We start from the raw sequence: 15,947 nt of genomic DNA on the forward strand, positions 1-15,947 counted from the left end.
ATTTAAAATCAGACCGACCCGAGCCGCCTCACTGCTAGAATTAACTAGGCAGGGAGATGGTGTCGGCGTTCGGTGAGTCAGACTAACCCAACTTTTTTCCCACTTGCTAAAATACATCGTTAAATATTTCTAAGAAAATTGTAATCGCTGAAATCTCTTCATAACCATAAGCTCTTTTACTTTAGAAAAATTGATGGACCTTCGGCACCTTGTATGAATTTCTTTGGCTTGTACCCCCGCTAAAGATACGGGGATGTGCTGGATCAGGAGAGTTTGAATACGGATGTCTCTGAAGCAGCTTGTGTGGCGAAACGCGCACGTCGGACAAGTTACCCCGACAGCTACGGGATAAGTAACCCCGATAACCCAAAAACAAGGGAAGTTGCCTTTTTAATATATATAGTAAAAAATTTATAAAAAGTACACAAAATTGAATTTTGATGCCTTCCATCTGGACCAATTGATTAAATGTGACCCCGTGAAAGTGCATGAGATGCAAGTTTGACTAGTGAGCACTGTGGGTGGTATGATGGTCCTTAAACATACAAGATAAAGTTTCATAGCATTGTGATTGTTTAATTTTTCAATACCACGTGTTTCTATATAGTTCATTTCAATCGTGGGATTTTTCATTAAGAGAATTTGTGTGTTTGGTAATTGAAATCTCCCATTATTACCGCACTACCAATTTGGTTAGCTTCCCAAATTTCTCTTAGCATTTCACTGTCAGACTCACCATCTTGACTAGGTGGATGGTAGTATACGCCTATCACTATAGTCTTCCCCAAGACAAGGGATTTCTACCCATAAATATTTGATTGTGCATTTAGTCTCATGCAGGATGTTTATCCTGTTGGACTCTGTGCCATCCCGGACATAAAGCGCCACACCGCCTCCAGGTCAGGCTCAATAGTGCATTTAGAGTTCACATGGCCAGAACTGCAAACAGGCCAAGGCAGCAGAGGATTCTGGGTAAATCCGTCTCCATGTTGGTCTCAGACTCATGCACACATTATTGGAGAAGTGGTGCTATCCCACTTAAGACCTGATATTATTAATCATGAATATACAATACTATTATAGTCCTGAGTATATGATATTTATATATTTGATATTATTTAGTCCTGAGTATATGACCTGAGATTATTTAGTTCTGAGTTACTCATGCCTCTGGCTCTTCCTCATCCCAGTTCGAGTGCCCCTGTTTTATTGTAAATTTTCACTTTTTCCTCTATTTGTTTGTTAATGTTATTGCCCCATTGTTTCTTGTAAACCGAGATATGATCGGTATCATGAATGTCGGTATAAAAAAGCACTAAATAAAATAAATAAGAGTGGGAGCAGAGAGGAGTATGGAAACTATAGACTAGCTAGCCTCGCATCAGTGGTGTGAAAATTGAGATTTTGCTGAAGGAAAGGATAGTTCACTATCTACAATCCGATAGGATGCTAGACCTGAGACAGCAAGGATTTACCAGATGAATGTTCTGTCAAACAAATTAAAAATTTTTTTTTTAATTTAGTGACTAGAGAATCTAATTGTGGAAGAGCACTAGATGTGATTTACTTGGATTTCAGCAACGCTTTTGACATGATCCCACATAGATGAGTATCAAAAAGAGAAGCTTGGAAGTTGGTGCCAAGGTAGTGCATGGATTGCAAACTGGTTGACTGAAAGACAATGTGTAATGGTAAATGGAACCTACTCAGAAGAAAGAATGGTGTTAAGCAGAGTTCCACAGGGATTGGTTCTGCTCAGTATCTTTGTGAGTGACATTGCGGAAGGGATAGAAGGTAAAATTTTGTCTTTGTGGATGATACTAAGTTCTGCAACAGAGTGGACACACCTGAAGGAATAAAGAGAATAAAAAGTGATTTTAAGAAAGCTAAAGACTGGTTGACTATTTGGCAGCTGGGATTTATTGTCAAGAAGTGCAGTGAATCCCAGCTGGGGTACAGTAATCCAAAAGAACTGTATGTGGGGGTGAAAGACTAATGTGCACGGACTGGGAGAGGAACCTTGGGGTGATAGTGTCTGCTGATCTGAAGGCGGCAAAGCAATGTCACAAGGCTATAGCTAAAGCCAGAGGAATGCTGGCATGTATAGAGAGGAATAACCAATAAGAAAAAGGAAGTAGTGATGCCCTTGTATTTGGTAAGGCCTCACCTTGGGTACTGTGTTCGGTACTGGAGCCCATATCTCAAAGGATAAAGACAGGATGGCTGTGGTCCAAAGAAGCTGGACCAAAATGGTGTGAGGTCTGTATTGGAAGACTTAATGAGGGAAGGCTGAATAATCTGAATATGTACACCCTGGAAGAGAGGAGATGCAGAAGGATATGATCAGACCTTCAGATACTTTAAAATGATTTAATGATGCACAAACCTTTTGAACCTTTTCCATTGGAAGGAAACAGAACTAGGGTTCATGAAATGAAAATCCAGAGGGGAAGACTCAGAACCAACATAAGGACATATTATTTTTTCCACAGTGTAGTAGATGCCTGGATTGCTCTTCAAAAGGGCATGGGATAAACACTGTAGATCCGTAAAGGCTTGAGGAGGATGAAGAAAAGGCTGCATGGGGTTAACTTGCGTAGGTGGCAGTTAGTACCCTTAAATAGAAGGTATGAGGGATTACTACCCATAACCAATTAGCCTTGATAATTTTGACACAACTGCAACGTCGCTCTCCACTTTGATGGTGGGACAGGGGAAAAAGTGTCTTGAATTCTGAAGGCAGCCAACGCTGGGCCTCAACCTTTATGGTCTGGGAACTGAAATGCTGACATTGGGGATAAAGCTTCTACGGCCAAGAACCAAAGCAAAAAACATTCAAGCAACATTGTCTGTCTGAATTTATCAGGAAGGCCGCTCACCAGGTAAAAATGTTGCAGTTATTTTGTTATGGATTTGACAGTTGCTTGGTTTTGCTTGTAAGTATTACTATCCTTAACATAAGGCATGGTGGTAACCTGCACGGAGCGGCAATTACTGCCCTTGGTGGACACTTGGGGATAATCTGCATGGAGAGACAGTTGCTGCCAAGGGAAGCTTGCTGGGTAGACTGGATGGACCATTTGATCTTTTTCTGCCAAAAATAGTTACTAGGTTATGCCAGAGCTTTAGAAAGATCTTTAGAATATGGAATATTATAAGGAGAGTGCAAGGGAATTCAGAAACCGTCTTTCAGAGCATTGTTTATACAATAGATTAATCCAATTTACACACCAATGAACTAGTTTGTTTGCAAAACACTTTCCTAATTGGTTGACTCTAATTTTGTTAATGAGCAGGGATTCTTGTAAGTCATATGATTGCTTCTAAATTGAACCCAGAAGGCACAAATAAGGCTGAACTCGACATACTTTTTTTTTTTTTTTTACACTTCTGGCATATATTTTGGTAGGTGAGCAACTTTTGATTATTATTATTTTTTTTTTTTTTTTACAAGTCTGATCAGTGTAAACTCACAGTGCACTAATAGCTTCATAGGAAAACCTTTCAAAACACCCTAACAAAATGCCCTGAGGAACACTGCCTCTTGGCGTGGCCAAAAGTTTGTGCCTTGTGGAACATCATGACAACCTCTAGCTGCTTTGAGTGGGTAATTTTCCGACAGGTGATCTATGAGAATAAAATGCTCTGAAAATTGCACTCACAATGTTTAACTTAAGCTGCTTTTGTTTTCTATATATTCTGCGTAGCTTCAAAAGCTCATTTTATGAAGGAGTGGATATTTCAGTGTAGTACCTTCCCCCCTCCCACCCCCATAACCACTAAATTGTAAGTTCAAATCCAGTTCAGGTTGGTAGTGATTGAGCCTCATTGCCACCTGAAATCCATGTGACGCGCCTAAGGTTTCATTCCAGTTCCCAGCAGAGAGCAGCATCCCCATAGTGTTTTTTGCAATGGCTAAGTAGGACCATTGGTGGTAGTATTGGCAGAAATGCCAAGGATGGATTGGGCGTAGAGAAACAGGTCTGGCGTGAACCGGTGAGCATTTGCATGGGGCTGCACAGCAGGAGAGGCCGCGGGACTGCTGGCAGCCAAAGGAGAGAAGCTGGCAGCTGTTTGCGGCCGTCAGAGGCCCGTCTTCCATTTGCACACAGCTTCCTCTCTCCCTTCCCCCAATCAGGAAGGCCCGCGGGGCCGTGCTGGGGCTCATCCCACCTTGGCCCGAAGATAAACGTGTGTGTGTGTGTCACCTATAGGCTATCACAGGCACACACACACAATGTATCTGTGAGGGAGAGGGAGCCTGGGTATGTTGAGAGAGGGAGTGTGAGACAATATGAATGTGGTGTGTGTATGTGAGAGAGAGAATTACAATTTGGCATCCCTACCTTCCCAACTCACTGGAAATCAGATCATAGGTTTGGAGATCAGGAGGGTTGGCTTTTTTTTTTTTTTTTTTTAATCCTTAGTTTTAATTTGGTGTAATTTGATAATTCTCCTCTTTCAAAATATTTAATTATTGGGGGGGGGGGCGGGAATAGAACATTTTTTTTATTCAGATTTTGAAATATTTTCTTGGTGTTTTGGGAAATTTTGTATATTCTATTCATTAACTGTTTGAAATATTTTCTTATGAATGATTTTAATATTATGATATTTCTTGGTTTTAATATTTTTTATGAAGAATGGTAATGTTTCTACTTTTCCATTATTGCTCTGCATATAGAGGCTGGCTTGTTGTGGGTTGCAGTTCATTTCTTCTCAGCATGTTTCTATTGCTACTGTCTGATCTCTTTATTCTGTTTGGTCAGGGTCTCTGTGTTCTGCATATGTGACCGAGGTGAGGTATTTTGCTAGCATGTAATTTCTGTGTAGGGATCTATTGCAGCCTAGTTTCCTAATAGTTTTATTGGTGTTCTATGGCATGGTGTAATATGTGCAGTGTTGCCTTTTCATAGATAAGGTGGTTAAGGTTGTTTTGGTATGGGAGGTTTACTATATTGTAGTAATTGTTCATGGCTTTCTGAGGGCCAAACATAGAAGTGACGGCAGAAGAAGACCAAACGGCCCATCCAGTCTGCCCAACAAGCTTTCACACCTATTTGTTTTCATAATCTGTTACTCTGACCGCTGAGGTCAGGGCCCTTATTGGTAACTTTTTGGTTCCAATTCCCTTCCACCCCCACCATCGATACAGACAGCAAGCTCACACCCAATACGTATTACAAAAAGTATAATTCCATAGGCCAGGGGTCGGGAACCTTTTTGGCTGAGAGAGCCATGAACGCCACATATTTTAAAATGTAATTCCGTGAGAGCCATACAAGACCTACCAAATTAATTTACTACAACCCCCTACTCTCCTGACATCCCCCAAGACCTGCCAAATTAACTTTCTACAACCCCCCCACCCTCCTGCCCCCCCCCCCCCAAGATCTGCCAAAAGTCCCTGGTGGTCCAGCGGGGGTCCAGGGCTCGCAGACAAATCTTTAATAAAGTAAAAATCTAACAAAACCCTCCTGACGCCCCCCAATACCTCCAAAATTAATTTACTACAGTCCCCCACCCTCCTGACCCCCCCCAAGACCTGCCAAAAGCCCCTGGTGGTCCAGCGGGGGTCCGGGAGTGATCTCATGCACTTGGGCCATCGGCTGCCAATAGTCAAAATGGCACCGACGGCCCTTTGCCCTCACTATGTCACTGGGGTCGACCAATGGTGGCGGTAACCCCTGTGACATAGTAAGGGCAAAGGGCCGTCGACGCCATTTTGATTACTGGCAGCTGACGGCCCTTTGCCCTTACTATGTCACAGGGGTTACCGCCGCCATTGGTCGACCCCAGTGACATAGTGAGGGCAAAGGGCCGTCGGCGCCATTTTGACTATTGGCAGCCGACAGCCCAAGTCCAGGAGATTGCTCCAGGACCCCCCTGCTGGACCACCAGGGACTTTTGGCAGGTCTTGGGGGAGGGGTCAGGAGGGTGGGGGACTGTAGTAAATTAATTTTGGAGGTATTGGGGGGCGTCAGGAGGGTGGGGGGTTTTGTTAGATTTTTACTTTTTTATTAAAGATTTGTCTGCGAGCCAGATGCAGCCATCAAAAGAGCCACATCTGGCTCGCGAGCCATTGGTTCCCGACCCCTGCCATAGACGTTCCAATTGTCGTCTTTTGCGGAGTTTTCTGGTTGGCACCACAGGAGTACATGCAAATATAATGTGCATGTTATTTTTGCCTCAGCAGACTGTACTTTTGAATGTCTTTTTTTCATGTTAAATTTATTTTAAATGCATAATTTGCCTGTAAAAGATGTGGGGCTGTGTGGAGTGGTGTGGGCAAGGCTATAAGGTTTGCCTAGGATACCTAATACTCTTCCTTATCCATAGATTCTGGGGTGGGGGAGTGTCTGTTTTTAAAAATATAGATTGCAGGATGGAGCTGGACTTTATTTGATGGACCCAGGTGTGTGTGTGGGGGTGGGGGGGGACAGCACAGTAACATTTTTGCACAGGGAGGCAAAAAAGCTAGCACCGGCTCTGATAGAGAATGAATTCACAGAACAGGACCGAGGTAAACTGGCAGGGCAATGTGCTGAAGGATGCCATTGCCTTGTTAACTGTCCTGTGGACAACTGGAGGAGGGTGACTTGATACAATCTGCTGCCTGAAGTGAGAGGGATGAGATGGCGCTCACTCCTCAAGGTGCAGCATGGGTCAGATAACTGAGGGGGCTGGGGGAAGGGTCCTTCCTGGAATCAGATGTAATGGTGTGCACTGCCTAGCGTACAGGCTGACATTTGTTTTGGACGTACTAGATTAGCACCTGATTCAATAAGGGGGTTTAGTGTGTCCAAAACATGCGCCCAAGCAACTGTGCAGCCGATAGCACTCTTCACATGGAAATTTTGTGTAGATGGGGCTATTACCCCCTGATTCAGTAAATCACCGGGTATACAAGGCAGACTTTTTAACGTGGCAAATTTAACTCCAGCTCCAGAGCTGGCATTGTCATTCTGCAAGTCAAGAGCTCATGAGAAATGCAAAAATACTGTTCTGTGTGGTTCCTCCTAAGTATCATTGCAATACTTAGATCTGCTGTTTGTGGTGTTTAAGATTGAAGGAATAATGAAATGACCTGATCTTTAAAAAAAAAAAACAAAAAACTGGACGAAAAATATACATGTTCAGGTGATATTGGGCGAAACTGAGGTGGGATAAAACAGATGCTTCTATTGAGCGCCCATTAAATTGTAGGTGTACAGACACGTCTCCTGGGCGCTCGATTGCTTTGAATTTTTCTCAAGTGTCCTTTTTAATGCAGTAAACATACCTTCAGCTATCGGTGTGGATATAAATTCCATCGTGTTATCATGGAACCAAGCAATTGAAAATACTTTAGACTCAATTGCTCCATTCAAACACAAAACCAAACCCTCGGCACCCTGGTACTCTGCTTTACTTCACTCAAAGACTAGATTAAGGCAACTTGAATGCAATTGGAGAAAAGACTATGATCGCTAAGAACTTCTTTTTTTTTTTTTGTTTAAGAAAATATAGAAAGGAAGTCAGCATTGCTAAAAAGAACTTCTTTTCAAGCAAAATCAAAGCCGCAAATGGTAACACCCATTTTATTTAACATAGTTAAAACTCTTAACACTGTGGACATTGCCAGACTCAAAAATTGACAATAACCTATGTAATCAATTTGCTATGCACTTTAAGAATAAAATTCTAAATATTTCCAATTGTTTTCTAAATCTTCCCTATCCGGATGACACCTCTCACGTAGTAAATTGTACTTGCATCTACAGTAAAAAAAAAAAAAATTTGACCAGCTACCATCTTGAGTGTATTACACAAGATAAGTCTTCATCCCCATTCAACCCCTGCCACGGTCAATACCTGAAGGACTTATCAGATTTGATAAGTGACTTTCTTTCACAACTAGTAAATCAATCTCTTGCTTCAGGTGAATGTTCTGCTCTTTTTAAACAAACATCGATTTTGCTGATACCAAAGAAAAAAGTAATGACATTGCAGATTTCAATAGTCTCCACCCAAAAGCCTCTTTAACCATCTTAACTAAAATGACAATCTATAGTACAATATCAACTCACAAACTACTTGAATAATAATCTCCATCACAATCAACATGGGTTTAGAAAAGGGCATAGTACCGAAACTTTTACTTTCCTCTTGACACTATTCAGAGGCTTTGATGCCAATACAGATTACATCCTGGTGTTAGATATTTCTGCTGCATTTAACACCTTAGACCATTCAATATACCATTGGACTGAAGCCTTGAGAGTAATAACAGGCTTGTATTTAACTGGTTTCATTCATTCTTAATGAATCGCTCAATTCAAAGATTGGTCCCAACTCTTCCGACCGGTACACAATCTCCTCGGGTCGTGCCACAAAGTGTCCTGCTCCTTCTGCCACTCTCCAACATTTACCTGTTACCTTTATGCTACCTATTAAACAACTTAGGCATCCAATGTAAGATTTATGCTGATATTCAGTTCTTCATCATGGTCCAGTGCTCTCTCCAATGTCTCCCTATACATCAAAACAATAAATAGTTGGCTCTCACATAACTGTTTGAAACTTTATTGCAAAGACCAAAATTCTCCACCTAGCCGCAATTCCCCACTCTGCTTGTAGTCCCCCAACACAACTTAGATGGTATCTTAATTCCAATACCTAACTTTTGTGCTTTTGAAGTTATCATACTGGACTAGTCAGTTGCATCAAATTTCCCATATTGTAAACAATTAATTCTTCAAACTCAATATGCTGAAACACTTATGTCTGTTTTTATACTTAGATGGACTTTCACACAGTTTTACAATCTTTAATCTTTAGCGGCCTTGATTTCTGTAATGCGCTTCTGATTGGACTTTGAGAATGCCATCCGTCCTTTACAACTAGTACAAAATTCGGCAGCTTGTATTATACCTGGCACATCTTGCAGAGAACATATTTCTCCCATTTTATACTCTTTACATTGGCTTTGCATCCATTACAGAATAAGAGACCAAATTCTCTCCATTATACATAACTTAATATACAATGACACTTCCACCTGGTTAAGTACCCAACTTCAAAAATATCAACCGAACAGAAATTTACATTCCATGCACAAAAATTTACAAGTACCCACAATTAGAGTTGCCAGATTAGATATCACAAAAAGATGTGCCTTCTCTGTCACTAGCCCTCAAATCTGGAACCCTGACAATTTGAGACAGATTACCAATCATAAAGAGTTTGAAAACCTTTCTTTTCAGGAGTGCCTTTGATGCTATTATGTCTCCTTAAATACCCTTCCCCCTCTGCATTAAGAACATTATCACCGTAATACCACCATTATTTTGGCACAGTGTTTTCCGTTATGTCTTTGGTTTGTCAGTAGTCCAAATCTGTTTTAACTATTTCTTTGTGTTTTAGTTTTAATGTCATCTTATACTTTTATTATGTATGTTACTCGACTATGTAAACTGCTTTGACCACCATTAAGTGTAACAGCGGTATGTAAATTTTAAATAATTTACATATTGCCTCGGGCGCCCAGGAGATGTGGCTGGGCGTGCATTAGGAAAATGGGGCACACAATGAGTACCTGTTTTACCATGCGTCTTACTCCATTTGCCCGTCAATGATTTGACATGCTGGGGAAGGGGGGGGGGAAGCAGAAGTTGGGGGTCCCTGAGGAGTGGCAGATAGTGTCAAGTGATATTTCTAGAGAACTGGCAAACCTAACACACTCCTGGGAGCCCTACCAACTGCCACTCTCTCAGGGCATGTAAAAGGGTATTAGGTGCCCTAGTTGAACCTTGCAACCTTGTGCCATCACCACCCTCACACAATTAAAAAATCATATGTTTGTTTTAAAATTACTTATCTACTGTCCTAATCAAAAAAGGGAGATTTGATCTAAAAAGGCGTTCAAAGTACAGTCTTCTGATATACATGTTGAAGTGATATTTTTATATTATATTTACATGCACTGCTGTGGTGCCAGCCAGATAACCATGCATAAAATATATTTGGAACACACATTGTATTAGACCTATTATAAAGTACATTGTGTAAGCTTGGATCTCACATAGCCATTAGTAAACTGAATTACAATTATAATATAGTAAACCTCTGATACCAAAACACCACTAAATGCTAGCACTGAAACAGTAACAACCCTACCTATGAAAAGGCAAAACTATAAATATTACAGCAGAACCTAAAACACCAATCAACCTCCTATCTGGAAAACAGAACAAGGCAGGCTCCTATAAATCCCTACATGGAAACTATATGCTAGCAGAATACTTCACCTTAGTCGCTCATGCAGAACACAGATAGACCCTTGCCAAATGGAATAAATAGCCTATAAAGTATAAATAGAAACAGGCAGACAAAAACTGAACTGGAAACTGCAACAAGCCAGATTCTGCATGCAGCACCATAATGGAAAAACAAAAACATCACTATTCCTCATAAACCATCCAACAGAATAAAAAAAAAAAAAAAAAAGTTACCATACAAATAAAAGGAATAAATATTTTAAATCATCTAATGAATAGAATAACGTTCAATTACAAATCAAAAGTTTAAAATTTTATCAAACACCAATAAAATATTTCACAAAAGCAGACACCTCAAATAACATCTGATAATTAAAACTAATACAGATATAAAAATCTTCTCTTTACCTGTGAACTTTTAATTTCTAGCCATCCTGAGATTGCCCTGGATTAGTAGGGAAGAGGGAGGGTGCATAAAGTTTATATTCTCATGTACATACATTTATTCTCATGCACTCTCCCCCCCACACATGCTCGTTCAATGGCTCTCTCCTCATAAACATGCACAATATCTCACTTAACCACTCAGTGGTTCTCTCCCCCTCACACACATACACATACAGGCACTCTGATGTTCAGGGGCTCCCTCTCCCTCACACACTTGCATTCTCTCCTTCAGTGGTGTACTCTCTCCTTCACACAGTCTTTCCTTCACACATACACACAATTACTTTTTCACTCTGGCTTTCTCCCTCACACACACACACACACTAAGGTGCTCACTCTCTCACACTCAGTTGCTCTCACATAGGTGCTTGAGCTCTTTCACGCACACAGGCTCTCACACAATCAATGTCTTCCTCCTTTTTTGGGCCTCCCCCCCCCCCCCCCCCCCCCCCGGGCTGCTGCTGCAGAATGGAGTCCATGGTGGCCACATCAGGCCTTTTCTTTGGCAACTGCGGAATGGGTCCACAGTGACCCTATCTAGTTTCATCTTTGGCTATTAGGGGTGCGTTAAGGAAGCTATGCCGCCACAGATTTTTTTTTTTTTAAATGCCTGCAGTGGATGGGAGCACCGCAGGCACTTCACTGAAGCTGTCGCTGGTGCTGGCCTGAATGCAGGGTGAGGTGGCTGTGACAGCAGTATTTTGGGGGCAGTTTTTGCCACTTCAATTTTGCTCCCGGAGGCAGCCTCCTCACCTTGCTTCATGATAGAACTGCCCCTGGGGCTGTTTCCAAATGCTAAAATTTCACTGGGAACTTTTTAAGGTATAGAAACATGTAAATAACCTGTGGCTATAAAAACACATGTAAGATAAAACTGTTGCAATATGTATGGAGGGCAACCTTTCAAACTGGGACCCGTGCTTTTCAATATATTTATAAATGATCTGGAAAGGAATACGAGTGAGGTAATCAAATTTGCAGATTCAAAATTATTCAGAATAGTTAAATCACAAGCTGATTGTGATAAATTGCAGGAGGACCAATTTCTGCATGTTAAAACATTTGTTAGGAAAGCAACTTTCAATCTGCTAGTGTGTGCACACTATTTTCTTTTCTTGGGTTTTTTTTCATTGTTTTTCTGCATGGAAAATGCTATAGCATAATTCATTTTATGTGCATTTACAAATTACAAAAAATGTAAAATTAAATTTATTTTCATTGACACTTTTTTTAATTTAGTTTTCAAACTGAAACAGCCTATTTTGTTTTCAAAGCAAATGCACGTTCCTATTCGTTGCAACTCCTGTGGAGTTGAGCAGAGTTCTAGTAGCGATTTGGTCTGAGAAACTGGGAGGTCCATATTCATAGGGAAGTGTCTGGGTAACTTTGGAATTACCCAGATGTTTTAAGTTCCTGCCCCTCTGACTGGGTACATGTTAGCTAGGTAAGTCATTATCCAGATCAAATTTATCTGGGTATGAGATGGGGGCAGTTTCTGAGTGGATTTAAGTTGTCTGGCTAACTTAGCTGGATAACTCGGATATTCAGAATTTTCCAGATAACTTTAGTTGTGCTAAGTGGCAGCCCTAATGTTTGGTTTGTCTGGGTATATTTGACAGTGTGACTGTATCACTGAATATGTGATTATAAGTAACCCAGGTAACTTATCCAGACAGCCTGTAGCTCAGTATGGACATCTGGATGCTTTGCAGAATAGAGGTAGGAATTATCCAGCGATGATGTACAGGAGCATTCAAGAACTCCAGAAGCCCCTTCAGATTTGATTAGTAATGGACGCATCATCTGTGGATAATTTTGTCAATCCACGAAAAGGTATTGCAGCCTGTAGTGTTTCCAGTTGCCATCGGCTTTAAGTAGGCAGTTTACTTACTGAAAGATATTGCTTTATGAAACTTATCTTTTTCAGGATTGACATGTATGTGGACGGAGCAACAGACCTGATGATGCTAATCGTGGCCTATCCCTTTCTAACACCCGCTGAGCAGGAAAAGCAAGTCAACCTGATCGCACAGAGAGCCACTACACGATATTTCCCAGTCTACGAAAAGGTCTGGCGCCTACTGTAATTAAATCAGAGAACTACATTTAAAGCAGCTGTTTATTTTAGGTGGAAATGGCATTTAATGCCCAAAATTGTTAGAACATGCATAGTTCCTGTAAGTATGTGTAGATTGCTATATTTAGTAACATAAAAATATTGAAAACATTGTCCAGAGGGGTCAGTTTTCCAAAAATGCTCAGTACCTAAATTTCATCCTAATTTAGATACCTGAACCCAAAATTTATTTTATGTGCACTATTTGCATGTGCAAAAATGTAAAATGAAACTGATTTCATTGACATTTTGTTTAGTTTTCAAACAGCATGTCTTGATGTTTTCGTGCTTCAAAACAAATGCACGTTCCTATTTGGAGCTGAACAGAGTTCTAGTAGCTGAATTGGTCTGAGAAAACTGGGAGGTCCATATTAATAGAGGGCATATTTCATTAAGGACCCTAAAAAACAATCCACAAAAGAGAACGTCAGCATAAATAAAACTCAAAGGGTGCTCTGCCTGTTATCGTGCAACCATATCCTGCTGTAGATCTGCAGAGGACAAGGCTAAGAAGCCCTGCTACTCAGAATGAGTAGCTATTGCTACTTCGCAGCCATGGGAGCTATTCAGAATAGTCCATTCTCTGATTTCTATTCCTGAATGCAATTATCTCCCAACCGCTGTGGCTAATATTTACCAGGGTAAGACATCAGAGGTCATTGCTGGACTTGCCACCTCCCCTTCTCTCACTGTGCATCCTAATGCCTTTTCACTGACCTTGGATCCAGTACACCTTCCCATGTCTTACTTGGGTACTGTGCCTACATCTTGGACCAAATTCCCTCCTATCTGCTCGGCTGAGATTTTCTGTCTTGGCCGAGCAGAAAGATGAATTACTGCCCACTTAATTCCTGTTCCTCACCACCCTTATAAAAGTTCTGCATTCAGATGTGGCCGGTTTCCTTGCAGGCCTTGTGAATGTTTCTGTATCTGAAGGATGGTACCTATCCACTGCCATCTGCTATTTTGAATCTACTCATGAAAAAAAACTAACCTTGATGTTCTCAACCTACATAACTATCAGCCAGTTTCTTCCCTGCGACTTTTGTCCAGAGTTCCAGAAAAGTCTGATTTCATGCAGCTACACCAGTCCAGGCCTTAACAAGTGGGTTGATTCCCTGTACCAGCAGATGGAGGCAGCATATACTATTTTCTCACTGTGACATTACAGCCACTGCTTAGGAGTGGTGCTAAGCTGCAGGAGTCCCAGTATTTTCTGCCTCCAGCAGATGGTAGGATGGAGTGGTGTGCAGCTCATCGATGGATTCGAGATCAGACCCTGAGCTAGGCCACTGGTTGTGATCAGCAGAGCAAGCCCGCACAGTAGCTCCCTGTCCCACTGGGAGCTACTGTGCAGTTAGTATAGCTGTGTTTAAAAAAGGATTGGATAAGTTCTTGGAGGAGAAGTCCATTACCTGCTATTAAGTTCACTTAGAGAATAGCCACTGCCATTAGCAATGGTTACATGGAATAGACTTAGTTTTTGGGTACTTGCCAGGTTCTTATGGCCTGGATTGGCCACTGTTGGAAACAGGATGCTGGGCTTGATGGACCCTTGGTCTGACCCAGTATGGCATTTTCTTATGTTCTTATGAGGTCCTGAGTGAGCCTGGTAGGGGGTGAGGCACCTAAAAAAAATGTACTTGGGGCCTTCAGCCTTTACTCTTCTTAAGCTCCCCTCCTCCTCCTCTCTAGCAGATGGTAGGACTGGGTGGTGTATCTGAGGTCAGACCCTGGGCCAGGCCACTGTTTGACCAGCAGTGTGAGCGTGACTAGCCACTCCTGGTCCCCAGAGGGTCCTGGTTGAGCTTGATAGCTTTGGTTGAGCCAAATGAGAGAACTAAAAAAAAAAAAAAAATCCTGCTGAGGAAGCTCCTGTTTTGGCTCTGTTTCTCCTCTACCCCCGTCCCCATCTCTTTCTCTCATCACATTTCTGTCCCTGCTCCAGGACTGTCCTTTTGCTTTATTAAAGCTTAACAAAAAAAAAAAGGGGGGGGGGGGGGAAACATTAAGTGTTGAAAAGAACAGAGATAACCATTCTGGAGGACCGTTTTTTGGGTTCGGGGGGGGGGGAGGAGAGATTCCCACGGGCTGCTTGTGAACATGCCAGTGCGGTGAGCGAGGGGCACGCTGGGCCGGTGCAAGCGCCGAGTGCTTTGAGCCACAGCAAAGAAGGGGGCCCTGGTGCTTGGAGTATGAGTATAAGGGCGCGACGCACAAGGGGGTAGTTTGGGGGCCGGGTTTCTTCTTCTCTCCTACGCATGGCTCCTTATCAGTGCTGCCAAGCCTTGAGGGCCCAGCCACGTGGTCAGACACAGGTGCCTCAGAGCCAGTGGCCAGTTTGAGTGTTTTTCATGCGTGGGTAGGCCCAGGAGATATATAGACTTCAGGGGGTTTGTGAGGGGTCTAATGCTCCTCTTATCCTGGTGTCTGTGCTTTTGCCATCGGGAGCTTCAATGGTGAGGGTACTGGGTGCCCGTGAGGATTTCTCCCCAGTTTTCTTTAGGTTTTTGTGGAGATATTTGCGCCTTTTCTCGGCATGGGGAAGGCTCACACAGAGCTGGCGGTAAAGCAACTGAAGTCTTGCTGCCAAGTTTGGCCCCCCAGGTACCACCAAGAAGGGTGTGAGGGGCCATTGAGGCACCAGGTCCTTCCTGGGAGGTCCCTGGAGATGCGGAGGACCTGGGAGATGCTGATAGTTCAGCATCTCTGAAGGAGGGGGAGGTGCCAGGCCCAGATGAGGATTCTGATTTGGTAGTTTCACAGAGGACATAGGACTTTTGTTACAAGCAGGTTTTGTTTTGCCTCCACTTCAATGAGCCAAAGGCCCAAGAGACCCTCCTGTAGGCCCTTCCATCGAAGGACAATGGAAGTCTACTAAGGCTTTTCCCCTCCACCCGGAGGAGGAGATGATGTTGGCAGTGAGGGAGTCCCCTGAATCCAGACTGCGGGAAGAGGGGCAGTTCCTACAGAGACTGTATATCAGACCTATTAGTAAAAATTTGTAACCTATCATTAAAATCATCCATTGTACCTGAAGACTGAAGGATAGCTAATGTAACCCCGATATTTATTTAAAAAGAGCTCCAGGGGCGATCCGGGAAACTACAGATCTGTTAGCCCGA

General features: G+C 42.3%; 1 protein-coding gene across 8 annotated transcripts in view; it reads left to right on the plus strand.

Annotated features, from left to right (window-relative positions):
• Window positions 1-15,947, plus strand: part of LOC115087952 (glutathione S-transferase A4-like) — a 76,469-nt gene that overhangs the window by 37,095 nt on the left and 23,427 nt on the right. For all 8 annotated transcript variants that reach the window (XM_029595730.1, XM_029595726.1, XM_029595724.1 and 5 more), the window contains one exon: window positions 12,634-12,775. In XM_029595730.1, coding sequence (XP_029451590.1) covers window positions 12,634-12,775 — 142 coding nt within the window. The remainder of the gene's footprint in view (window positions 1-12,633; window positions 12,776-15,947) is intronic.

Source organism: Rhinatrema bivittatum, chromosome 3 (genome assembly GCF_901001135.1).
Source record: "Rhinatrema bivittatum chromosome 3, aRhiBiv1.1, whole genome shotgun sequence".
In the NCBI taxonomy this organism is placed as follows: Eukaryota; Metazoa; Chordata; class Amphibia; order Gymnophiona; family Rhinatrematidae; genus Rhinatrema; species Rhinatrema bivittatum.